General features: G+C 46.9%; 1 protein-coding gene and 1 long non-coding RNA gene across 4 annotated transcripts; both read left to right on the top strand.

Moving 5' to 3' along the window:
• Positions 1 to 1,112: 1,112 nt before the first annotated feature.
• LOC134161256 (uncharacterized) lies at positions 1,113 to 3,240 on the top strand. Of its 2 annotated transcripts, none has more exons than XR_009963909.1 (2): positions 1,113 to 1,682; positions 2,483 to 3,240. It is a non-coding gene; the product is annotated as an uncharacterized LOC134161256 (long non-coding RNA). The 2 variants fall into 2 exon arrangements; XR_009963908.1 differs by having other exon boundaries at positions 1,113 to 1,691.
• A 1,886-nt stretch (positions 3,241 to 5,126) lies between these two features.
• Positions 5,127 to 25,996, top strand: PEDS1 (plasmanylethanolamine desaturase 1). 2 transcript variants are annotated; one of them, XM_062613909.1, is made up of 6 exons: positions 5,127 to 5,367; positions 8,591 to 8,710; positions 20,316 to 20,407; positions 21,890 to 22,034; positions 22,675 to 22,887; positions 24,837 to 25,996. In XM_062613909.1, exons 1-6 carry the CDS (start codon positions 5,127 to 5,129, stop codon positions 24,956 to 24,958), a joined length of 933 nt encoding a protein of 310 aa, XP_062469893.1. In that variant the 3' UTR covers positions 24,959 to 25,996. The 2 variants fall into 2 exon arrangements, with proteins under 2 accessions (XP_062469893.1, XP_062469894.1); XM_062613910.1 differs by lacking the exon at positions 8,591 to 8,710.
• Positions 25,997 to 26,500: the final 504 nt, after the last annotated feature.

Raw genomic sequence — 26,500 nt, 5'->3', positions numbered from 1 at the left:
TACCTCCCAGGCATCTCAGGGACCCAGAGCAGGAGGTCTCCTGCTGTAGTGATGCCTTTCTCAGCATTACCCTGACAGGTCTCCAGCCCACCGCTGCTGCTGGGTAAAGTCGAGCTCTCAGAGTGTTTGGTGACTTTCCTGGGCAGTTTTTCAAGACATTTTTGGAGATCTCACTTTGCCCTCTTCAAGCTTCTGACCTATCCTCCCCTGCTCTGCAGCAGTTGTGCTGCTGCCTGGGCTGATCTTCCCTAGCAAAATACAATGTCTGTGCAACTGTCATGTGAAACAGATTATATCAGGGATGGTGTGGCCCACACCTCGCTTCCAGGCCAGTGCTGAGTAATCCTGTAGTCACCGAGATCACACGTCAGCCAGGGTGGTAATTGAGGTTGGATGCCCAGCTTGTCCCCTCCTTGCCTTCTCCCCCCTCACCTCCCTGCTGTACCTGAATCGCTTTAAACTTCCTCCAGCTCACCTCAAACCCCAGCATCCACTCTCATGGAGCCAACGTCCGTTCTCAGCTTCTCATGGGAACCTTGTCGGCGGCTCTAACCACTTATCCAAAACCCTGGCATTCGACAAGCAGGTTCTGAGCTAACTCTGGTCTCTCATAAATTGTTTCTGCACTTGTCATAACAAATGCATGGCCAGAAATGGGGTTTTTGGAATGGGAACAGGTGCAGAGAGAGCCTCGCACCGTGAGGGTTGAGGGGAGGCCTGAGCACACTGAGCTCTGTCCCTTGGCCTGGCCACATGTGCAGAGGCTGCTAGTAGTCATCCTGGAAAACTCTTCAGAGAGATGCTTTAGATAGGAGAATAGATACAGAGATTCCTGGTGAAGGGATCCAGGCACTGCTGTGAAAAACCCAAGGGCAGCAGGTTTGCTCTGTCTCCCAACAGAGTAATTTTGAACAGGAAGGCAGCCCTTCTGTGAAAGCACCTTCTTCCTAGTGATTCCATGCTTTCTTTTCTTCAGAACTAGTCAGCTGAGGAAGGAGAGACAGCATAACTCACAAAGCACTTAGTAAGAACATAAAGCATATTTGAGCAAAAAGAAATCTGATGCAATAGAATCCAGATCCCTCTACATTCATGCGTGAAACAAGGTAGACACTGGGATGGTAACAGAAAGATACCAGAAAAGGTGGAGGGGAGAATCTCAGTGCTCATTTCTCTCATGAATTAAATTCTGCTCTTCAGTTTTTCTTTTGTCCTGTAAAAGCCACAACTTTCCAGCTCCGGGCTCAGACCTACGATAAAGCATTGCAAAGGCATTTTCTTCCTGGAAATGGTCTTCTTTTCCAGGATTTTTTGCAAGCTTTCCAGTTCATGCGCTCCAGGTCTACAGCAGCTGTCCCTGGAAGGACACCAGCTCTGGGGAGACGCTGTTGGTTTAATGGTGATGGCTCAAACACTGAAGTGTTTATAAGGTCTGTGGGCTGAGGACCATACTCTGGGCTGTCTGTAATTTCTGATGTTTCTTGCTGCAGACCTGTTTCAAGTATTACTTCCCTTGCAGTAGCTCTTAACAGATCAGTAAGATCAGAGCTATAGCATGCTAAACCGTGTGTGAGCACAGCCTCTCACCCTGCCCTGCAGAGCAAAACAACAAGGATGGGCAGAAGAGGGACAAAGAGGAAAGAGGCTTGTGCCAGAAGTTGAGAGTTGCATCAGTGAACAAGGTGCTGTAGGTAGTGTGTTGGAAATGGGCTGAAGAGGAGAATGTGAGGGGTTCCAGAGCAGAGCGGTATCCATGCAAACAGGCAGGCTGGGAGAGAGCACAGAGGTGGTGTGGGAAGGTCTCGGGGGGGTAGGAGGGGACCTTGCGTGAAAGACTGGCTTAAGTGGAGCGATGTTGCAATAAGGGCTGCAAAACAGAGAAGTAAAATTGAAATGTATTTCTGAGCATGTTGTGAGCTGTGTTTGCTCCTCTTCCTACCCCCAGGTACCTCTTTATACAGCCGCACACCTTATGCCAACGACAACTCTTAAGTTGTACCTGGCAGAGGCCAGATTTCAGTCTCTTGCTTTCCACTTGCTGTTCTCTGCTGTAAAAAAGCAGCACTTATGAAATGTCAGGCAGGGGCAATGTCTCAACTCGGAGAGAGGTTGGCTCTCCTTCCGCCTCCCCCAGCCCTGAGACCAGCCTCAAGACTTTGCCTCATTTTAACATAAAAAATGATTGCCACATGCGTTCCTCTCTTCTGAAACCGCAGCAGCGATACCCTGCCTTGCAGTCTCCAGTGGCAGGGAGCTCCCCAGGCACTTGCAGGCTCTGTCTCCTGGCCTCCTTCACTTCTTTTGTTAGAGACCAGAGTCCTCCCCCTCCCTAAGTGCTCCCTCTCCCCTTGTTTCCATGTAACACAGTGATGCTCGGGTATTTGTTGGTCTTCTGCTGATTTTTTGCTCACCTCTGACCTAGCATTTGCAGCGCTGCGTTGCTCAATCCCACTTTATCTACACGTTGCTCTTTGCCCCACAGTGCTGCAGGGACGACACCTGGAGATTGGCACCGCTGCCTGCAGACAACATGAGCAAAATACCTTCCCCGACCCAACAGAAAATTTTCCAGAGCAGATGGGAGGTCAGAGCGTCCACTCTGTGGCTCTGCAAGAGACAGAGAAGGAGGGAGAGCCAGAGTGCGCACCAACACCCCCGGAATGGGACAGTGGCAAAGCAGAAGCTGCAGTCTCCAGTCCTGTGTTGCAGAGAGCTGCGCTGAAGCCATTTGGCTGGCAAGACATGGGCTGTCTTTCCAAGCAGGGACTGTAAGAGGTGACTTTGTGGTTTATGAGTAGCCTGTTCCCTTGTATTCCAAAAAAAAAAAAAAAAAAAATGGCAAAGAAGCTGCTGTCCACCAGCTTTCCAGAAGTTTTCCGTAGTTGTCTGACATTTCCTGGGTAATTGTGGCCTCTTTCTTTGATGGATTTATTATGATCATGTATTAATGCTTTTTTCTAATACATGCAAGCTTTCAAAAGATCCATCAAGGGAACAGGAATCCTGTCCCTCCAGGAGACCTTGCCAAGTGTCAGAATTTCCTAGTACAGAACTTGTGAATTCATCTAGGCAGTTTCTAAAAGAGGAGAGGTGTTCAGAGGTGCTGAGGATGTAGGCTGGGTAACTGGGACTCCATGGTGTGCTGCTGGGGTGACATAAACCGAGGGAGGACTTAGAGAGAGTGATGGGAGAGCGGGCTTAAGAAACAAGCCTTTTCTTCATTAAAAGCATTAAGGTCCATGCCCTTGACTGTACAAATACTTTCTTTTCCCTCTGCTCTCAATCTTGTGTCGAGCACCATGGAGAAAGTGGAGCTGCCAGGCATCAGTTAGGACTTGTTAGTGTGAGTCCTGGCACCTAAAAGCAGCCCCTGGGCTGGTCTGTGTCATCTGGCAGCTGGCCTTGGTGGACTGGGTACCAGGCAGGGATAGCCATGGAGTACCATCCTCCACACACCTCGCCTTTTGGTCCCTGTCGTCTCCGTGTCTTTGCATTTACAGCTTCAGACGGGAGCCGTAGGAGTGGCCATTCCAGCTCTCCCACCCACTGACACTTTCCCATGCCAGAGCCCAGCAAGGGAGCTGCAGCCAGTTTCTGCTCCCTTTGTGCCTCGTGGAGCGGGAACAGACTGGAATTGCCTAAGTGTAAAGGGGAGAGAGGTGAGCCCGGAGGGTGCGCTGCACCGACGGGCCCGTGCCGGTGGTGGGCAGCAGCCGGGGCTGCAGGAGCTCCAGGAGCCCTGGCAGGTGCCAGCACAGGGTGAGGCAGTGCCCAGGGCTGTGCCGGGGGCAGTCGGTGTCGGCGTGTCCCGTGTCCCCGTCCCGGGGTGGCTGTGGCTGAACGGGGGTCACGGCAGCTCCGGGCGGGCACCGAGCTTCGCACCCAGCCCGCGCCGCCCCCTCGGCCGGGCCCGTCACCGGGCTTGGGGCGCCATCTAGCGGCGCGCGGCGGGCACGGGGCGGGGCCGGGGCCGGGGCGAGGCAGTTGGCGGTAACCGGCGGCCCGGCCCGCGCAGGGCGGGCGTTTGAACGCTGCTCGCCCCGAGGCCGCTGCAGCCGCGCCGCCGGCTGTGCCGCCCGAACAGCCCCCGGCCTGTTTCCCGGGAGCGGGCAGCGGGACGGGCACGGCACGGTGGGGCCTGGTGTCTGCTGCCCCTGAACAAACCCGACAGGGATGCAGCAGTGCGGTCTGTCGTGTCCCGATACAGCCCTTGTCGCCCCAAAGAGCACACAGGTTTTCCTCCGGAAACACTCTCAGTGCAGAGTTCCATTCAGAGTCTCAGTAGCCTTGCTCTAGATGTGGGACTATGGAACCATGGAATGGTTTGGGTTTGCCTTGGGAAGGACCTTAAAGATCATCCAGTTCCCTGCCATGGGCTGGGACACCTTCTACTCACAGGCTCCAGTGGAGCTCCAAGAGCTGCCACACCCAACGTGCCACCACAGGGGTCTGGCACCGCATGGGCATAGTGCTGGTGGAAACAGCACCCTGAAAGTGAAGCAGTGTCAGGAAACCTACAAGTGACCTGGCACAAGTATCACCTGTGAGGGTGCTGAGGCCCTGGCACAGGGTGCCCAGAGAAGCTGTGGCTGCCCCATCCCTGGCAGTGTTCAAGGCCAGGTTGGACACAGGGGCTTGGAGCACCCTGCTCTAGTGGAAGGGGTCCCTGCCTGTGGCAGGGGGTTGGAACTGGATGAGCTTTAAGGACCCTTCCAACCCAAACCATTCCATGGTTCTATGATTCTATGATCAATCAGACACCTGGTTTAGTGTTTCACCCACTGCAAATGGATCCATTTTAAATGTTTAAGTGAAATCTGTTTAATTATTTGAAACACTTGTTATTTTAGTGCCATTTTATCTGATGCCCAGGTAAGTCCGCTGCAGAAATCATGCTCATAGGCGCACTCTGGTACTGAGACATCGTGTGGGGCTTTCTCTCCCACCCCGGGGTGCGTTTCTTTGGGGCCACCGGTGGGCAAAGGACCGCTGGATGCCAGCGGACGCAGCGCTGCACCGGCACGTTACGGGGCTGCCGCCGGGGCACCCCGCAGCCCCGGGGCCGCGCCCGTCCGTCCCGTTCCCCCCTCCCCTCCCGCAGCGGCGCGGCTCGGCCCCGTTTCCCGATGCTGCCGCGGGCCGCAGCTCCGCCGCCGGGCCCTGGGCGCTGCCCGCCGCCGCCCGCCGGCCTCCAGGAGCAGCAGCCGCCGCGGGGCCGGGCCATGGCGAGCGCCGGCGCCGCCGACAGCGTCCGCGCGGAGGCGGAGGGGCCGCAGGCGGAGGCCGCGGAGGAGCCCGAGGGCGGCAGCCGGCGGTGGGGCGCGCAGCACGCCGGGGCCCGCGAGCTGGCCGAGCTCTACTCCCCAGGTGAGGGCGGCGGCAGCGGGAGTAGCGCGGGGTGGGGCGGAGGAAGGGACCCTGGGGGGCTCGGCCCGGCCCGGCCCGGTGCGGCTGCAGAGAGCCCCGGGTTAGCGATGCCGCACGCTGGCGGCCTGCGCAGGGCGGGAGAGCGCGGCTGGTTCAGGGCTGCGCTGCCGTGGGGGGGTCTCTGACGAGAGCCTGCTCCCGGTGAATGCTCTGCCCTTTGAGTGCTCATGCAGCCTTCACCTTGGATCTAAACGCAGACGTGCGAGCTCGGGTGCTACCCCCAGTAACAACAGGAGCTTTCATTTCAGGGTACTTGGTGGCTACTTGAGATATTCACTCCTGGCACCTCGGAACTGGTTGGGGGGTGTTTGAGGCTTTGGTTTGGCCCTGTCTTCCTGAGGCTTGTTGTTTGTCAGCCGCAGCAGCTCTGTGATTATACCTTGGAAATAACGGTAAAGTCCTTATAATGGGGTGTGTCGTTGTCTTTAGCTCGGTGAGAGTGATGCCAGGTATTCCTGCCATTCCTGTCCTTCATTCCCTGGTGAAGGACTAGGAAACGGAAGATAAGTTTTCTCCATCTTGTGGTTTGTGGTCAGCCAAGCACCTTAGCTTGCGTGTTCAAGGCCATTACTGGAAAAGCAGGACTTCTCACTTGCACAGAGCCAAGTAACGATAAGAAAACAAAGGCATCCATTAGTTTGCCACTTTTCCAGACTGTTCAGGGCAAGTGTGCCCATTGCATCTTGCATTGGTCACCTCTTTGCCTTAGAGTACGTAGTGTGTGACGTCCTTCAGCTGGTCTAGAGGCACAGCTCTGATCCAGGTGGTGACCAGTTCCTGTGCTTTACGCACAAGCAAACACCAGCTTTACGATTGCGCTGTGCTCTTGCTCATAAGGAAAAGATTTTCCTCCCCAAAGAACTTGCTGCTCTTATCTTCAGCTGTGGACGCAAGTTCCTGGGAAGTCTGTGGAGCAGCACGTGTATAGCGATGCCCATCAGCAGTGAGCTGTGCTGGTAGATTAGATGTGCGTTTCTTTCTGGTGTTACATAAATAACTTACATAAACAATGTCAGAATATGTGTTACGGTGGAAGCACATGATGTTGAACTACTGAGGAGGAAGTCTTAAGAGCAGGGATTACATATAATTGTGCAGAGTGAGTATGACTCTGCGGTATTTCCACTATTTCTTTAAGCACGTACTTACTGGCTTTGGCACCTTATTCCTTCAGGTGGGGTGTACTTTTAAACTTGAGAGCATCCCTGGCAGTGTTCAAGGCCAGGTTGGATGGGGCTTGGAGCCACCTGCTCCAGTGGAAGGTGTCCCTGCCCATGCAGAGGGTTGGAACTGGATGAGCTTTAAGGTCCTTTCCAACACAAACCATTACCCGTGATCCAAGCCCAAGTTGTTGGTGCTGACTGTGCTCCTTTGGCTGATTCACCTTCCCAGTCTGTCCAGAGCTGGGCTTGCGTTTCTGGACTTGGGTATGTCCAGGCAGTCACCTTGGGATCCCGTGTTCAGAGTACAGAGCTGTTTGCATAGGCTGAACTCCTGGGACCCGCTAGTAAGGAGCGAGTGTTTCCCCACAGTCAGCTAATTGTTCCGTGAGGATCTGCCCACTTCTCTCCCCTAATCAGGGTGTGGTTTCCTTATGCAGGGAGCATTAATTAACTCTTACTTTCATTACTCCAGGGATCTCTTTATAGTTTCCCACATTGTCACCTGATGCTGCCTGGAAATATGCTTGTTCTTGTGTCCTAATTTAATTTTAGGATTCTCTGCTACTGCAGAGGATGTTGGTTTGCACCCTGATGGCCTCTAGAAGTCTCTGTTCACAGCGCTTTAAATGTTGCATTGTAGGCACGTTGAAGAGAACACTGATCCTCCTTCAGTGTTCCTAGCTTCCTTTCCACTGCACGGGATAGTTGAGAAGAGTGACTTGATTTAGCATTTAGGAGGAGAAATTTGATCAGGCAGTAGGTCAGTGTAGTGGAGTGGTAGGAAAGAAGCTCCTGTCCTGAACGCGTGCCAGACATGTGAGTGTGCCTCTGCTCCTGTGAGAGGATGTGCGCCTTGCACATAGTCCTTACTGACTGCTCCCCTGCATGTTGCTGTGCCTCAAGCTGGAGTGGTACAAAGTGTGTAAGGCTGCAGGAGAGAGTGGGAATGGTCAGTGGGGCTAAACTGCTCTGGAAGGCCATGGGCAAGGGCAGTAGTGCTGTCTGGCCCCTGAAATAGGTGAAGAATGAAGGCTCTGCTCCTGAGCATGTCAAGAGCTAACTACAGCCAGGGCCCTGCTGGGCCAAGGTGGTGGCTCAGATCATCTTGGATTTAGGCATTAAAGGTCTGTTTCTGATGACTTAATCCATGTGGGCCTTGCACTGAGCGTTCTCTTGCTCTCGGCATCAGTGCCTTCTGAGGCTCTAGCAGTGACTGACAGGCAGAAGCTTTCTGCTGCTAATCTGAATGTTCAAAGTGTTACCATACTCTGATATGTCTCTTTTTATAGGCAATAAAAGAGGGGGTTGTTCAGATACGGTAGTAGTACAGCATGGTACAAGAGAGAATTTTTGCCAGATCTTTCTCTTTGCTTTTTCTGTCTCCTCTCATCTTGCAGTGGTTGAGAGGTCATAGGCTTCTGCCTGGGAGCGGGAAGGCAAAGACAAGGCTGCAGGAGTTAAGCAAGCTTCGGAAGTATAGCTCAAATGTCAGGAAAGCAGTTCTGGGGTCAGCAGAATACAGGATGATGCTTTTTCCTGCAAGCACCACAGCTTTATTTACAAGCGCTGAGATTCTAAATACTGCAGATGATGAGGTGACTTAACTACAGGGCATCTGAAGCCAAGAATTTGTTCCCATATTCAGCCATCCCAGCAATACTGAATATTGAATGAAAAGGAGATTTGAAAAAGGATGTGATGCAGAGGAGCATAATGCCAGCAACCGCAGGGGGAAGGAAACTAGGACAATGTCAGATGATGTCTGATTTGTCCCTGTTATTTGGGCAAGGGCACAGGGAAGGGGTTAGCAGTGGCTGGAGGAAGAAGACTGTCACAACAAAATATGCACACCTCCTGTGAATAAGTAAGTTTCTGTTCTGGTTCCCTGTCAGACAAAGGGAGTCAGTCATCCAGGCAGTGGAATGTCCGTATTATTGCAGATGTCAAAATGTCCACTCAGATAAACTAAAACAAGCCTTTTCTCCTTTTTTCCTCAACAGGAAAGAGGCTGCAGGAGTGGATCTCGGTCATCCTGTGCTTCTCTCTCATCTGCTTCAATTTTTACAATCTCCTCTTCTACTTGCACCTGGAACACATGCCCTCAGTGATTGTTGGGATCTGTAAGTAGGAGCCGTTCGCTGCCATAAACAAGACTGTTGTGATGCTGGAAACGAGTGTGTGATCTCTTAGGCTTGACTTGCTGTTGAAAGGGACAGGGATGTTCCTGTGTGTGCAATTGCACTGCCTCTGAAACGGAGGCCATCTGCAAAAGTTTCTAGTGCTCTTTTTCAGTGGCTTCTTATATCTCAAAGGTGAAGTTTTTAGTGTAGCTACTGCAGAGGGTGTTCTTGTGTAGTCACTGCAAGTGTGAGGACTATTAAGAGGGGAAAAGCCTTCATGACTGTCACAGCTGGCAACAAAATACATTGATTGACAAGAATACTCACAGGAACTTCCCAGAGAGCAAAAGCCCAATTATTTCTGGAGGCTGAGAACTAAAAATGAGTTTTTGGGAGTGTTGCGATTTCACACTGAAACATGAAGTTTGGCCTTTGTCCTGAATGCAGCTTTTTTGTGGCAGTAAATGGGACTATTGGTCTCTTATTACTCTGTTTGATTGGGAGCGTAGGCAAGCAAGTGCAGTATTGTATCTCTGCCTTAGATGTGTAGAAGTATTTAAGTTGTCAGTACAGAGGCAGCTGGTGTAGGTGCGGTGAGAGTTGGCGATTTCATCTGAAAAGATGGAGAGGAAGAACTAGTAAAGAATTCTAGTATGATGCTGTACACCTTTACTGATAGAATGAGGAATTGCATGGGATTAGCTGAAGGAAAATCTTGTTTTGGAATAACCTGAGTGTGAAAAGGGACTCCACAACATTCATTACATCATTCAAAGCCTAAACCTACGTACAACCTGAATGTTGCTTAACACTTGGAGCCTAAAGTGTCAGTGTTTACATGAGCACTGTGTTACTGAGCTGGTGTTGAAACGCTGTGGCACAGAAGCTTTCTTGGGAGCAGGCAGAAGAGAGGGCAGTGGAGCGGGCTGAGCTGCAGCAGGTGGGCAGCTTGGCTTGCTCAGTCTGTCGGCATTTCCTGGGCAGCAAATGTTCCTGGTGGCTATGTGGTTGTGTGCGTATGGGAGGTGATGTGGGAAAAGGAAAGAGGATTAAATTTAGGAATCGGAAGAGCCAGCTCTGCAGTGCATACTTCGCATAACTTTCTGGTTAGAGTCTAATATGGGATGAGGGAGGGAAGAGAATAGTAACTAAGCATTTCAGCAGCCTTCTGCTGTCCTTGAGATGGATGTTAAATGCAGGGTTAGCAGCTTCTGTTGGGTGTATATAAAGGTTTACATATTTTAATATGATTTGCCAGTTAACTGAAAGGAAACCAAATGGTGTCATTCATCAGGACACCATGTAAGCTAGCTACAGGTGTTCAGCTTCCACGTTTCATAACAAAAGTAACTTGTCTATAAACTGTGTGAATTGTTGTGTTTTAGAAGAGAATGGTACTTGTTGACAATTATATGTATAAAAACCCCAACCAAGCACCAGCAAAACACAGCAGCAGGTTCAGAGTGATACATGATAGATGCCGTGAATTTTTGCCAAAGCTGGGAAGAGGTAATTCCTGATGCCTCTTTAAAGATAGTTTTCTGTTGGGGCTGAGGGGGAGCAGAGACTTCCACTGCAAATCACACCAGCTTGCTTGGCCTCATTTCATTTTGCCCGCTCTTAGCTGATGAGGTGGAGGTGTTGGGAGGAATGGAGAAGAGCATGACATGAGAACTGCTCCATAATGATGTCAGGTGTAGACAAGAGAAGCAGTAATGATGCTTCACCTGTAGTGCAATCTGTTTGCAACTGGCTTTCATCTCTGTTAATATTGATAAAAGCTTGAGTTCTCTGATATCCTGGTTACCAGTTTAACTGATAAAGCGGCCAATTCACTGATAATATTATTTAAGTAGTGGTGAATGATTAAAACAGCAGAATCTGGATTCTGTGTAAATAAAGTAGTGTGGAAATAACTGATAGCGTGTACAAAAATGAGTTCAATAAAATAATAAGTGCTCCATGCTATCTTGTTTTCCTGTCTTCAGTCCATCATTTCTCCAGGTGAAGTGTGAAAGATGTCTGTAATACAGCCTAATTTTCCCTATGGATTGAGTTCTGTGAAACTCATCTCCATAAATGCCCCGATTCCCATGTACTGCAGTGCAGTGGGTGAGATAAGGAGCATTGAGTTACAGACATGGTCAGATGTTTGCCCATTGAGAGCTTTCATGAAGCTTAGACTGGAATGTTGACCTTTGAGTTGAGATGGCAAATGAAACATTCTGCTAATAAAGACGCGGCTCTAGATCGTGTGTAGGAATCCAAAAGTGATTGGTGATCCAGTGGGCTGGGTCCGATCTTCACAGGCCTGTTCCTTGGGATGTGTTGCTAGCACTCTCTGTGTACTCTTATGTAAATATGTGCTTTGTTTTAAGAAATAGTGAGTAGCTTGAACCTCCTGCATCACTTCACCTTCTGTAAACCCTGTCTCTATGGTTAAAGGCTGTGTTATAGCTTCTTTTTTTCATGCTTTTAAAGGCGTAGCTGTAACATAGGTAACACTGTAAATATCTATAAACTCCTAGGACAGAAAGATCTGATCCTCCCCTTACTGGCATTCCGAAAGCACTTACTTCCTTGTGTGGTGTGAGCAGGCTGCTGAGAAATGAACTCAACGTGGCGTGCTGTCATTTGCTGTGCTGAATCACCTACGGGCACTGGGGCTGTGAGGAGGGAACTTTACGACGTTGGTTTAGAATAGCTTTTGAACTCGGTTGTTTTGTGCTGACTAAAGATGATCTTGCTGGAAAGGAAGAGGCATGTGAGCCTCTTATCTCTGGAAGGCAATTCCCTTCCCCTCCCCGCTGTCAAAACGAAAAGAGAAAAGAAAGTGGGCAGAGGGTTGATTTATTTTGTTGTTTGGGTTGACTCCAGTCGTGCCCTATTCCGTGTATCTTCTGCTGCTCAGAAGCTATGAAAAATCTCCTTTTCATGCAAGCTGATAACGATGTAGATTTGAATGTGGTACCATATTTGTGCACACACATGCACACAGTGAATGCCAGGGCAGCCTCGGGTCGGAAAGCTGATGTGATGGAGGGTTAATATCCAAACACTCCCACTGCAGCAGGACAGCACCCTGGCAGTGCTGCAGACCCAGAGCAGCTCCTGCCCTGGAAGAGCAGCTCAGCAGCGCTGGAGACAAGGCTGGCCTAGGTGTCGCTTTGTGATAAGCAGAAAAGCCTTGCCAGAACATGTGAGATTAGGTTTGAAATCCCCTGCACCCTCAGGTGACTTTGTGGTGTCCAACATGTTATTTAGTATACAGGAGCTCTCTCTGTGTGTGTATATATATATATGCAGTGTATTAATAGCATCTTGATGAAAAGTTTGGCAAGTCACCATGGATTTCTGGTTTTCATTTTCCCCTCTCTGCTCATGTCTTCTTACAGGGTTTTAAAGCCTTTTTTTTCCAGGTTGAGTGACTTGTTTCTGGCATCTGACTTTTATCTGCAGCCACATTTGTTCTTAACGGATCCTGTTTACTGCAGTCTTACAAAGGAAATCCATTAAGTTTGTGTTGTAACCTGTTTATATTCCCAAGAACTGCCCCAAGTAGGGCAGATCTCTTTAGAAACATCTTGTGACATAACACAAGATACAATTAGTGATCGTTTGAGAGGCGGGGAACTGATTTTTTTCTAAGCCCATTAGAGGCACATGTTTCAGTATAGCAGATGCTGTGGGTTGGCCGGAGCAGAAAGAAATCACTTGGTTCACTTTTAAAATAGAAACTTGTTCTGATTAAGGCCCACAGCCCCTTTGTTTCAAGCCTGAGCAGCTCTGCAGAGCTGCACTTGGTTACCTGCATTGCAGAGCCAAGTGATGGGTGTGTGATACATATGAAAGCTCTGGCACACATTGGAGTAAACACGCTCTAGAGACCATCAATGCTTTATGAAGTGCACTGATGTGCCCCTGCATCAACATCCTGCTGCCTTGCAGCGAGAGACACAACTGTGGCGATGTCACTTTGCTTTGGATTTGTGCATTAAAGTGAGTTTCCACTTGAAATCGTGATTTGAAAGGTCCTTGAAATGACACCAGGGAAACCCTCAGTTAACAAAGGAAAATCATCTTTTGCATCAGTGCAAGTAAGACAAATCTTTGTCAGCCACTGTCTCACTCCCTCCCTGAAGCAATTGTCAGTTACTTCTTATCTGTTGGTAACTTTGTGTTTTCCATCCTAAACCCTATTATCTCTTAAAGGTGGATACTTTGAGTGAATGTTGCATTGCACAAGTAACAATTGCACTGTCCTGACACAATCTATGTAACGTCAGAGACACAGAATAATGGCAGAGTCACAGAATAGTTTGGGTTGGAAAGCACCTTAAAGCTCATCCGGTTCCAATCTCCTGCCACGGGCAGGGACACCTTCCGCTAGAGCAGGTTGCTGCAAGCCCCATCCAACCATCATCATCTCCTGACAGATTCTGTAGTGCTGTGTGTGTTAACTTGGGCTATGGCCTTTCTGGCACCAACAGACGCTGGAGGCTGTTGGTCTTGACAGTGGAATTACGGAGTACATGGTTTGCACTCTGCTGGGTGATGTGTCTGTTGTTATCTGTTCTTTGTGTAACCCGGATGAGGGGATGAACTTCTCCATTGTCCCAGCAGAGCTCTGGGGCAGAGTGGATGGAGGCCATACCTTGATGGGGAGAGATGAGCCCTTCTCCCTGCCGGAGATTGGTTTACCCTGGGAGCAGAGGGAAGCTGGTGACATGGCTCCGTCTGTGCTTTCACCCTTGTGTGCACAGTGGTGTGCTTTTGCCCCTTATGTCAGCAGCAGGGCTGGGACAAAGACAGCTCTGTGTGCTTGGCGAGCTGTCTGGGGCTCTCTTAAAGTTGCAGGGGACTTTGGTTTAATATAGGTCTCGGTGGCCCTGGTTTACTTGGAATAGTGCCTCATGCACTTCAGAACATGAACCCATGTTGGAGTGTTGCCCTGATGGAGTGGGTTGGAGTGAGTGGTGACAGAATGATCCGCTTTGGTGAGAGATTATGGATGCTTATTTCCTGCGCCAGGCGAATGCGCAGGTCTGTGGGTGCCAGCCTGCCTGCACAGAGCTCCTGGTGCTGCCGAGAGCCGAACTCGCTCTGTGGGATTCCTGGGGGTGTTTGCAATGGGTGAAACCAGAGGGTCGGTTTGATCAGTCATACTAATGAAAGTAGGGGGGGCTTTCAGTGAGGGAGAACGTGCTCCGGGGTTTCATTCAGTAACCATTGCTCTCTGTTCTTGTAAGCCATCCAGAAGAAAGTGATTAATTGCTTTTTCTAGTAAATGTATTTTCAGGGAAAAGAATTACACACAATGGTACTTTTTGTGCAAGAACCTGAGGCCTAGGTAAGGCTGTCAAGATTTAGTTATTTAAATATGATGGGTGCTTGCCCAGGACTCCATCAGGTGGAGAAATAGCTGCTTTGGGTTAACAGGCTATGATTAAGGACACCAACATAAAATGTGGTTCCTATTATTAAGTTTATCAGGTAGTGATTCTTAGCCAAGTCATGGCTTAGGATCTGCTGATGTGTGCCTCCAGGGGAGCTGGTACCCTGATGCCCTGGGGATGCGCTTTTCCTGGGAGCTTCTGGCAGTATTGGAAGCTGTGTGGTTTCTGCCCTGAGGCTGGTGTTCAGGTCTGTTGCAGTTAGAGGTGAGGCAAGAGCTATGAGAGGTGCGCCTGGTTCTTGGGAGGCGTTTCTGGGAGGCAGTGGATTGTATGGCTTTCCCATAGCAGGGAGTAACTGGAGCATACAGTGGAAGGAGAAGAAATGTCTGCTGGATCAGTAGTGTGCCAATCTTGCGAAATATGCGCGTGCAACTCGGGATAGACCTTTCCCATCTCTGGAGCCTATGTATTATGGACATGGCTTATTTGAAAACCCAATTATACTCTAATTAATGCATATAATAATATATCCAGGCCCTTTTATTTCATAGCTCAGCTGTGTTCTCTGCTTCCTTGCACTGTTAGGTCCAGTTTTGACTGAACGTTTCTCAGCTTTAAATAGCCAAAACAATTAACTCATCTCCTTTGCTTTTAAGCTGCTACACTTTATACTTCTTGAAACGGGATTTTCTTTGCCTCATAACTTGCCATAGTATCAAGCCCTGCCTTTTCTATATGGAAAGCCACTAAATGTGGAATGCAGATGACGAAGGCATTTTATTTTTATAAGCATATACGTAGCAAAGCAATGTTGCTTTAGCATATTGATTATTTAGAAAACCAATCTTTCTGTTGTGGAATTGGCCACTCCTCGGGCTCTTCAGTGCTGTAACATGTAATCAGTGACTGTACCTCTCAATGACATTGCACAATAGCATCAGGTTATTTAATAACATCTTATGCTGGTTTTTTTTCCTCTCTCCAGAGACTCTTAACCGAGTGGTTACAGTGAATAGGAAACTTTACATACTCTATTGCAAGGCTTCTGGGCTACAACGTGAGGGTTCTATCTGTGCAAAGCCAGGCTTACACTTGGCTCTGTACCCTTTTGGTGAAGTACAACTTTCTGTTGCAGGACATGCAAAATAGTTCTGTCTCTGGAGGCACGAGGTGTTCAAATGTCCCACTTCATGTGGCTTCCTTTGCTCGCACCGGGAGCACCTGGGTTGCAGGAAGTGGTATGTGACTGGTTCACGAGAGAGCTTGTCTATTGAGGCTGCAGGTTGTAATCCTCAGTTTGGTACCTAAGCAAGGAAGAGGAGGAGTGGGGGCTGCTCTGTGACACAAGCCTGTATGTTTTACCTGTTTCTGAAGAGAACACAAGCAGGAGCAAAGGCATCTTTGTTGACTGCATGTTTGGGCAGCGTCTCTTGGAGCCATTGAGCATGGCCTGGCAGGTGATTTGGGTGTCTGAGTACCACAGTCATGCTCTGGCACATCCCCTGACTCAGACCAGAGGCACCCACTCCCTCTGTGGTGTCCCAAGGGTGCTGCTGTGCCTGCAGGCTCACCCGAGCAAAGGATCACAAGTGGCTGGAAGAGAACAGCTGTTCTAGCAAATGTGTGCATCAGTCATGTGTTCACTTACTTTAAACCATCTGCTGCTGGTTGAGGTTCATTCACACACCTGTGGTCTCCCTGTCTGCGAGGCCTTTTTCTTCTCCCCTGGTTCAGCAGCCTAAAATCCAAAATAAATCCTGATGTTTTGAGCAAGTTCTGCAGCTCATTTCTTAACCACAATGCCTTCTTCCCCTTCTGTGCCTTCTGAGTGCTCACCTCTTCAGCTATAGGCTGTGGGTGGACTGATCCTCCATCCCACTGCTCAGCAGGCTGGAGTAAAACTAATGTGCACAGAGCTATGTTTCTCTAATGCTTTACTGGTCTTGCTTCCCGTGAGTGTGTGAATCCATGCTTTGCAGTTCATAGGTATCCAAATTGTGAATATCCTGCCTTTTCTGACCTTATAATAAACTCTTAAGACTGACAGCCTTGAATATGAATTCTGTCACCTTCCCAGCCTTGATGAGAGAGCATCAAGTTCTTATACCACCTTAGAGAAGTAGCTGGACACCTCTGCCTTGGTTTTCCCATTTTACCTAAAGACAGTGCTAGGTATATGAGAATATTGAGTTCAATACATTGCTGTTTGTACTTTCAGAGTCCAGAGGCAGGATGCAAATGAAGTGTTATGATGTTAGTCATGTCTCTGTATATAACCTTTGGTTCAGTTCTGTCTCTTTTATTATGACGTGTCATACACAGCTGCTGCAGAGTGAGCAAGCCCTTCTACAGTCCAGCTGAATACAAAGGTTTCTGGTAGTTAGGTTTTTTCTATACCGCTTTAGTATAATGCACTGCTTCAGGCACCCTTCATTCTTTCCTCTTAGCTTTCTACCAGCTGGCATCAGAGTAACACACGGAATAGCTATGGAACTGTCAGTATTTTGCCTCTCTTTCTGTTGACTTTCCTGCTGTTATTTCAAGCTCTGATAATGCAGTGTGCTGGAGGGGATGGGGGTTAATAGGGTGATTACCTCAGCAAGAATGGTATTTTAGTCGTTGCAAAGTGGAGTGTTGTTTGGATATCTTCCCCCTGAATCAAGGCAGTTTGCTCTTTCAGCTGCTAGGTGCAGATCTAAAAGCTATTGTGTTCCACCCTATTTCACTGTAGCTTAAGTGTGTGCCCTGAAACAAAAAAGTCTATAGAATTTACTGCTTAAAAAGGAGTTATGTTCAGTACAATGAAGTGGTACATAAAGGGTGGCGTATCTCTGGCTGTATGTAAGAGTTTGGGCCAAACAGATTATGGATTCAGCAGTGGGGATTGATTTCTAATTGGAAAAGAAAGCCTTTTGGGGTAGTAGATGCCACACTAATCCTAATCTATTTCTTCTCCCTTTTTGCAAATGAAAGGTGAGGGGAAAGCCTGCAGAGGTGAGGGATCAGCTAAGGAAATGGTAACTAGGAAGAGGGCTACATCTGAAGTGTGCTGTGCTGCATGCACTGTAGGTAACGGTTGTGCGCTGAAGATGGAGAACACTTGATTGATAGTAACAGAACAACCTCCTCCTCTGTCATGCTTTGAAAATTACCTGCTCTTTAGCAATCCTGCCAATGTCACAAGAACTTCATTAAGCTGGACTCTCAAGGCAGCTGCCCTAAGCTTCCTGGAGTAGGAAAGTCAGGCACAGTCTGGATCCTGACCAGGGTAAATAAAAGTTGTGTGATTTGTGGGGCAAGATGCATGTTTGTTGTAGTGTTCTGGCATATCTCAGACTGCTTTTAAGTTTCTGTGAGGGAGGGAGGAGCAACAAGGTGACATCAAAGCAAAATGAACCAGTACACAGCAACTTTAACTTTTGGGCTGGATTACAAGTGAGTTGGAATTGTCTTGCCTAACATCATAATAGGAAAAGGGGTCCCTGCCCATCGCAAAGCCTCAATGCTATAAATGAGAAGCAGTGCTTGAACAAAGTCTTCAGACACATAGAGGAGACAAATGCTGGCAAGTGGAAAAGAAAGCCAGGAATCCTCCTAGCTTCATGGACATCTTAGGAAGAGTTAGTGCAGAAGAAGAATTAGCAGAGCAGAAAATAAATGTCCTACATCACCTCTTGTTTTGCAGCTCCTGCTGTTTTCAGAGCAAAGACTCTGTTGCAATGGGTGAGTGCTGCAAACAGCCTTAATTTGGTAAATTAGGTCCAACAGCATCCTGGGCTGCATCAAAAGGAGCATGACCAGCAGATCAAAGGAGGTAATCCTGCCCCTCCTCTCATGAGACCTCACCTGGAGTATTGTGTGCAGTTCTGGTGTCCTCAGCATAAAAAGGACATGGAACTGGTCCAGAGAGCGCCACAAGGGTGATCAGGGGGCTGGAGGACCTCCCATATGAAGAGAGGCTGAGAAAGTTGGGGCTGTTCAGCCTGGAGAAGAGAAGGCTGCGTGGAGACCTCATAGCAGCTTTCCAGTATCTGAAGGGGGGCTATAGGGATGCTGGAGAGGGACTCTTCATTAGGGACTGTAGTGACAGCACAAGGGGTAACGGGTTAAAACTTAAACAGGGGAAGTTTAGATTGGATCTAAGGAAGAAGTTCTTTACTGTGAGGGTGGTGAGGCACTGGAATGAGTTTCACAGGGAGGTTGTGAATGCTCCATCCCTGGTGGTGTTCAAGGCCAGAGCCTCGAGTGACATGGTTTAGTGTGAGGTATCCCTGCCCATGGCAGGGGGGTTGGAACTTGATGATCTTAAGGTCCTTTCCAACCATAACTATTCTATAATTCTAAACACCAGAGGAAAAACTAAAGAGCTGGGTTCCAGCCACGCTGACCTGGCCCTGTGACCACTCCTCTGCTTTTTATGGACCCCCAGGCTCCAATGAGGACTGCCAGTGACTGTGCCTTCTGCCCTGAGTACCAAATGAAAGTAGCTAATTGCTAACTGAGCTGCTTTGAAACTATGTTTTGAGCACACAGTCTTTATATTTCTGTTATTGTGACCCATTTACCAGTGGACTGCAAGATCCGCGCAGAGTGCTTTAGTTGGCGTGAACTGTGGGTGATTTTGAGGGATTTTCACTGGGATCAGATGCTCGGTTCCCAGGTGGATTTGCACAGGATGCAGCAGCTACTATGAAATCTAGGTCGTGCTTCAGCTGAATTCCTTTAACCAGACCTGCAGGTAACGTGTGTGCTGCCTTCCCTGTCAGAGCCTGAGCACTGGCTCCACAGAGGATCACCAGGTATGGCTGGGTGCACGTTCACTGCGGGGACCATCTCAGAATAAAGAAACAGGAAGATCTTTGTGATGTTTTTGTCACCTGAGGAGATGGCCCTGGGGGTAGAAGTGATCCTGAGGCTTAGTTTGCTTTATCCTTCAGCAAATCTGGACTCCATCCAGACCTGGCTAATCTAACATGAGACCTGCTCAGAGCACGATGCTAGAACCACTGCCTCTTGTTCTGTAAAGGGCAGGGTCTGGCAGCCTGAAATGCCTCAAGCACAGAGGCAGTATCTCACCCGTTGCTGTGTTGCTATAGCCATATCGCTGTGCTGTCAGCCGCATTCCTCCAGCTTCTCAGTTAAAAACAAGGGAGCTCTTTCAGCCTCTTCCTCTCTGAATCTTCTTCCTCCGAAGCACAGCTTGGCAGCAGAGTGCCTGCGGGAGAATAACTCTGACTGTGCTGGAGACTTCATTGCTAAAGGGATTGGGAACCTGGGAGCCAGATGACTTCTGCAGGTGAAGAGCGATAGGTGTCTGTTAAACACCATCTGTGACTGACTGGGAAATATACACTTGTTCTGATCAAATGCCATCTCTTGTGTCCTTACTTTTAATGTCAGGATTAGCCAGAAACTCGGGTAGGTAGGTTATCCAGAAAATGAAGGCAAAAATAGGGCTTTACATGCATGAACTAAAAATCACCCTTACTTGACCACGGTTTTAAAGTTATTGCAGTTGGCAGCTAGAAAAATCTTGCTGCAATAAGCTCTGTTTAGTGGTGTATCTGACTCGGTATGCAAATACCACAAGCGCATTCTGTTCCTTACAGACACTCGGTAGCTGGTTTCTGGGGCCTTGCCTACAGCATTGCAGGTGCCACAGTTTCCAAGCTGTTCGGTGTTCCAGTCTTGTTTTGTAAATAGTATCACTGTACCCAGGAATGGCTTCCTCCTTAGTGCTTATCTGTACCCATCAGTGTGCAGTGCTGCTTGTTTACCCACATAAGGGACCAAGGTTGGAAAGGATGGGTCTGCAGATAGCATTATCTGCTGGGATGGTTTAACAGCCTGGTAATCTGTTAAACGCTATTGAAGAGGGAGGGTGGGCAGATGTAAGTGATTCAGATATAAGTGATGGAAAACTGGTGTTCTCCATACCAGCTATTGTAAGGATTTGTCAAGCTCTTCTGTAGAAAATGGGCCAAACACAAAATCTTGCTCTTTAATGAACACGGTAACCATCCAAATGGTGTCTTGTTGACTTTCTTTTTTCCTAGTTGGTCTGACCTTATGTTTAGTCAGATTGAGTAGGTCTGTGGTTGTAAATATCTAAGTTAGACTTAAATAAGTAAATTTATAAACCAACCATTAGATGTGAGTATGTCATTAAAACTGCTGTGTACATCTAACTGTCCCTCTCCCTGTTCAAGTTGCAGGAGTTATTACGGCTGACTTTCTATCAGGACTGTTTCACTGGGGAGCGGATACGTGGGGATCCGTGGAGCTACCCATAGTTGGAAAGGTTTGAGATTCTTATCCTTATGCTTGGAAATGTTATGAAATGCTTTTCTGAAACACTTCCGGTGTTCCCAGCTGCGTTGGACTGTGTGTGTAAGCTGTATCTTTCTTGCAGTCTTGCCAATGTAACCAGCTCTCCCACCCCAGAACCCTCCTCCACTGAAAGGCATGGTGTATTGCTGTTGAAGTGCCATGTTTATGCTTGGCCTCAGTGACATGTGCAAGGTGACACTGCCCCATTTTATCACGTTGTTGAAGGTTTGCACAGAGTTTTGCAATCCCAGTGTTCCCAGACCATTCCCAAAGTACTGTGGGAATGGCCTGTGCCACAATGAGTGTGGAAACCTGGCTAGACTACTGTAGATCTTCTGAAAGGCTGATAAACACAGAGAAATGAGGGCTGTTCCTGGAGCTAAACCCTCTAAAAGCCACCTTGTAGAACAGGAAGACACTCCAGTAAGAAAGCTTTCCAGCTTCTGTGCTACTGGCCCCTGTTGTAATAGCATTACAATGGTGATGACTGAGGTTTTAGATTTGGGATGTATTTATACCCCTGCAGCTACAAATGCCAGGTGCTTAGTGGAAGGTGCGCTGACTTCTGTAATAAGCAATAATCTTTCTTAAAGGTAAACTTCTTTATAGCTACCATTAATTACTCTTCACAGTGCAATATTAGTATGGAAGTATATGGGATATTCCTTGTAATTATCAAGAGATACATGAACTAGAACAATGGAATTAAGACTGTTGGGTTCAGGCTTGTTCTTGTTTACCTTTAATCGACTTGGTAGTCCTTGGGTCCCTGTATCTCTGGGCCATAGTTCAAAGACAAAGACTGCAGGAGACTGCACTCCATAAACAAGAGTTCACCTTTGCATAGGCTGTACAGGATCTGTGTGTTACAGGTAAATAAGTGCACTTGTGTTCCTGTCCCAGTCCTACTGACTGCATTTCCTCTGTCTTCTCTGGGACTGTGTATTCAGACACAATTTCTGCTCCTAGGGGAGGATTTTATATTTGACTATTTGACTTCTGTTGGTTTGTCTGGTCATTTGACTTGCCTTTAATGCTGTCCTTTTAGCCCCCACAAATTATGAGGCTGAATTTACTTTCTTTTAGTGATCTATTGGTTTATGCTGCTCAGAAAGTGACTTACATTTGTGAATGTCAGAGGCTTATATGAAATTAGGATGTTAATGCTTGAGGTTTTAGATCTACAGACTAAAGGTCTGAAGTGAAAACTAAGAAGGATAAAACTGAAAAGCAAAGAAAAACTGGATTTGGGTCTGGGAACTGAATTGCTTTGCAAATCAAATTATCTGAAGTGTTGTCATCACACGAGTTTGAATTCTGCGTACGTGCTCTGTAGTGGGAACTCAAACTGTCGTAGATCTGCATGTATGTGAGGTTGGGGAGGTTTCAGTAGTTTTCTTTCTAAGATCATTTTTGAGCCATGGTTTCATGTTTGTCAATTTGTTTTTTTCAGGCTTTTATCAGACCCTTTAGAGAACATCACATTGACCCCACAGCGATTACCAGACACGATTTTATAGAGACCAATGGAGATAACTGTTTTATGACACTGGTCCCATTGGCAAACATGGCGTACAAATTTGTTTCTTTTTCCCCAGGTAAGCTCTTGCTTCTGACTTGTGTGCATTTAGCATTTGTGTTGGTATTTATATGAGCATTTCTCTGTGTGAAGCTACGAGAAATCAGTGAATGCAAGAGGACAAGTAATAGCTCTTGGAAGCAGGACGCTCCTGGGAGGAGAAAGGGAAACCTTCCTTTTCCTTGATGGTGGGGCAGCTAGATTCTCTGGCTCAACAGACAGTCTGTGGCTGAAGTCTTGCAAGGAAGCATTAGAAGTTATAGTAAATATTACTTTTATAAGAGGGATCAAACTGTGTGTATGGAGGAACTCATTGTTCTGAAGTGTGTAGAAATGCTTCCTCTTTATAGAAACACTTGCAAACTGGAAGTGGGAGAATTAAAGAATTAATGTAATCTTATAGATGGTAAACTCAGTGTTGAACTTCTTGTTTATAGCACATTACACATTGTCAGACATGGTGCTTTCCAGCCTGTCTTGTGACAATTCTGGAATTGCTTATGGCTCACTGGCTCTCATGATGCTTCTGTCAAAGCAGCTTTGTTGGGGCCTTTGTTAGTCCCTGCAGCACCAGGCATCTCTCTCTGGGCAAGACAGCATCTTCCTACTAGAAATTTACCTTTTCATAAATGGTAAAGATACACATCTTTGTTTTGCAGAGGCATTATATGAAACGTGTCCTTGGGAGTGTTATGTCTTTGCACTCATCATCTTCATAACCATGACGAACCAGATTCACAAGTGGTCTCACACGTACTTTGGTCTTCCACGCTGGGTCATATTCCTACAGGACTGGCACATTATCCTGCCACGGAAGCATCACAGGATCCATCATGTGTCTCCACATGAGACATACTTCTGCATTACAACTGGTACTGCCACCTGGTTCATACTGCACCCTCTCTTTAGTAGGCTAGTGCAACTTACCTGGCAATATGTAATTTAGTGACAGCCTGTTAAATACCTACAAAATGACATGGTGAAGTTAATTGTGCTCTTGGCAAAACTAGTTTTCTGTTGCATAAAAATGGGGGGGGAAGGTCTGTGATTGGCTAAAAGGTAACTTTCAGCCTGACAGGGTAGTTAGTGGTACTGAGATCCAATTGCATGGTACCTTGGTAATCTCACGCTAGTAATGGATTTCATTCATTAAAGTCTCAAAGCTGTTGTTCCATCAAAATTGCTCATCATCTGCAAGTGCAGCTTACCTTGAATGCTCATTTCTAAAGCAAGGCTTCAGGATTTTCAATCTTCATCCGTTCTGATTTGGGGCAGAGGAGTACGAGAGCTTACAAAAACCTGCCTTTCAGTTCCTCTTATATCTATATTCCGTTTTATGCCCATTGTATGGGCAGGTGTACTCACCCACCAGTGTTGCACAGTCCTGCATCAAGTTAACTGGGGAGCTGGAAATAAACCACTTGCATTCTTCGTTCTGTCATTGGCTTTAACACACAGATTCTGATGGTTTTGAAATCTCTGCTAGGAAACAAACCTAATTCTCATGACCAGAATGTCATGTAAAAACATGGTACAATTAAGAAGCGTGACTTGACAGATGGCAAAAACCTTGCCACCTTAAGAGCTTTTTTCACTCCTATTATGTCCTGAAAGTTTAAGCCTGGCCATTACCAGCAGTCTTAGGCTAGTTGCTTTCATTTCTCATTTAAAAACCAAAAAGCATGTGCTTTTGTTCACTCTGTGCTTTCTGTAAGTGTTCATACCATACTAGGCTGACATAGCACAGCATGCAGATTGTATGCTTCAACTTTCCATTGGAACAAAGTGTTTCTGCAGCCCCAATTCTCTTTCTTCTAGGATAGAAAGGAGGAGGACAACAGAAATGTGCAATCAATGCACTATTTAAAAGGGGCCTTTACCGAATGAAATATGACTAGTTACTGTAAGGCACTTGTTAGTGACTTGACTTGAGTAGATAGCCAAGTCCCAAGAGTATACTTGGTTTCATGGCTGACCTGTGTACATAAAGGTCTGCCACTGTATCATTGCCAAGGATGGGGTCAGATAACAGAGCTTTCTAGCATTCCCAGTGTTAAAGCTTTCAGGCTGACTACCATTTTTAGACACCAGGGAGGAGTCATCCATTCCTTGAGGGTTACTGGCTGGGTTTAATGAGAATTGCATGGGCTGACTTCCTAAGGGGCATCAGTATACAGTGAGTTAGTGGAGCTGCAGGATCACAGGTGAAATGGGAAAGGACATCTTCAACTACAAAAGGTGGCTGAAAATAGTTCCTGTTTTGGTAGCTGTAGCTGTCTCTGGTTAGAAATGGTCTAGCTCTCTAGAAACACATTTTCAGCAGTGAATACCCTGAATGTTCTGCCTTTAGTATTTCTGTCCCATAATAGCTATACACAGTCTCAGACATCACCAGCAAGAGCAGCTCTTTTCCTGCTGCTGACAGAGCTGGTTGCAGCAGCTTTCCTGGGTTCCTGTCTTGCTTGCACTATCCTGCATTTCAGCTCTTCCCTCTAACATGAACTTCTAGCTCACTGTTTCCATTGTGGTAAGAGAAATGTACATAGAGTCAAGTATAACATACGCTTACAGAACAGTTCTGTAAGTGTGGGATAACTAATATAACCCTGTATACATCTGTCTCTTCCTGGTTGTAGGAAAATCTCTTGCTTCATTCAACTTGATGGTTCTTTTCTGATAGGTTTGCAATGGCCATAGATTAGTCCATTGCCCTCTCATTTACTTTGTTTAATTTAAAGAATGTTATTAAACAAGCATTGCAAGACATTGAACTTTGGATGCTATTGGAAACTAATCCTCTTTTTCCCTTGCAATCACTTAGGTTGGCTGAACTATCCATTAGAGAAGATAAGATTCTGGAGGTGTTTGGAGAACATTATCCAAGCAGTTACGGGGGAGAAGCCAAGAGCCGATGACATGAAATGGGCTCAGAAAATTAAGTAACTTTTGCCAGCCTTCTGCAATCCTTAACTTGTTGCCAATGTTGTTTTTTTTAAATACAAAGCCATCAGCCAAATTCAAGACCTGCAAAGAAATAACAGACTCTAAAGCACAAACTAAAAAGTGCTAACAGACTGCAACAAAATGAACTAATTCTTAAAACAATACTTGAAATGGAGATGATTACTCTTACTGAGCACCTTTCTGTTTGGCCATGTCTGCTTACATCTTAGGAAGTACTTCATCACTGTGTCTCAAAACGCTATCGGGCAAGCCAGAAGGCAGGACAGTCACTCCATTGGTACATGGTGGCGTAGTAAACATGTGTTGTATCAACATTATTTAACACTTCAAAAACAGCTTGTTGCCTAAGACCTACAGGGAGAATGGTGACAGCAGTGTGTCACTGTGTGTTTGAGTCCAAGTACACTGCATGAAAACAGTGTGTCAGAATAATGGAAGCCTATAAAATAATCGCTGTTCAATGCACTTAGTGATCGATAAGCCTACAGCTCTATTATGTTGAATTGAATTGATGTAATGTGGGACAGACTTTGGGAATCTTGCTCCACCAGTGGGCCACAAATCCTCAAGTGTCTTCAGTTTCCCTTAAAATAAAGTTGTTTTACTCTCTACGTGGAACTGAGCTGTTTCTGCATAAGCCTTCAACGTACGAAGCCTCTGAGAAGAGGGAGGGCACCCAGTACGACACATGCTCGCGTTTGTTCACGCGGAGTGCTCGCTGATGAGTCTTCTGTTAAGTGTTCCCTACCCTGACAATAAATGTTTAAAATAGTTCTAGTATTGGGCACATTGCAAATAGCTGTATTCAAGAGCTCAAGGTATCAAATTGTAATGTTAGAAGGGAAATTGTCAATGACTGGCGTTTTGTTCTTTTTTTTAAGGTGCTTGCTTGTTTCTGTAAATAATATAAAGCCTTAATCTCTTCTGGTGTAATGGAATAATATTTTAATGTGATGTTTGAATGTATATAATATATTTATAACAAAGCAGTTGGATAATACTAATCATGTTTGTTAAGTCTTGTTGCTGTTCTTCATTCATGCATTGTCACTGCTTAGTCCAAGAGCTTGATCACTGGTTGTAAAATGCTTTGTGCTATTCAGACCACCTAAAACACTTCGCAGCCTGTTACATCATCTTTAGGGTGAAGTGATCAGTTGCTAGTCAGCTCTCTAAGAGCTTGACACTATATTAGGCCAGACCTCAACACCTTTCAAGAAGTGCAGTTAACTCTGCTTTGGATGCTAAGGAGTAACTGCTGGACTGGGATGGGCAAAGTTCCCCATAGAACATCCAAGGGTACTTTATCATGTTACTGCAATTTGGATCTTGTTGAATTCTTTCCTGAATGAAAACTTACAGATGGTCAAATCTAGGACTGCTTTGCCTTCCCTAGTTGTAAATTGTGTTGAATACAAACTGTTCCTGAACAGCACAGTAAGGTGGTTTGGAGTCATAGGCTTACACTAATCTTAATCTTGATGGACCACAGCTTCTGAAAGTGTTGGAACTTGGCAGCTC

This window comes from Pezoporus occidentalis, unplaced genomic scaffold (genome assembly GCF_034315485.1).
Source record: "Pezoporus occidentalis ecotype Australia unplaced genomic scaffold, CSIRO_AGI_Poc_V1 ctg171, whole genome shotgun sequence".
NCBI lineage: Eukaryota > Metazoa > Chordata > Aves > Psittaciformes > Psittacidae > Pezoporus > Pezoporus occidentalis.
Note: the sequence above shows the minus strand (reverse complement) of the source record. Positions and strands in the feature narration are given on the sequence as shown.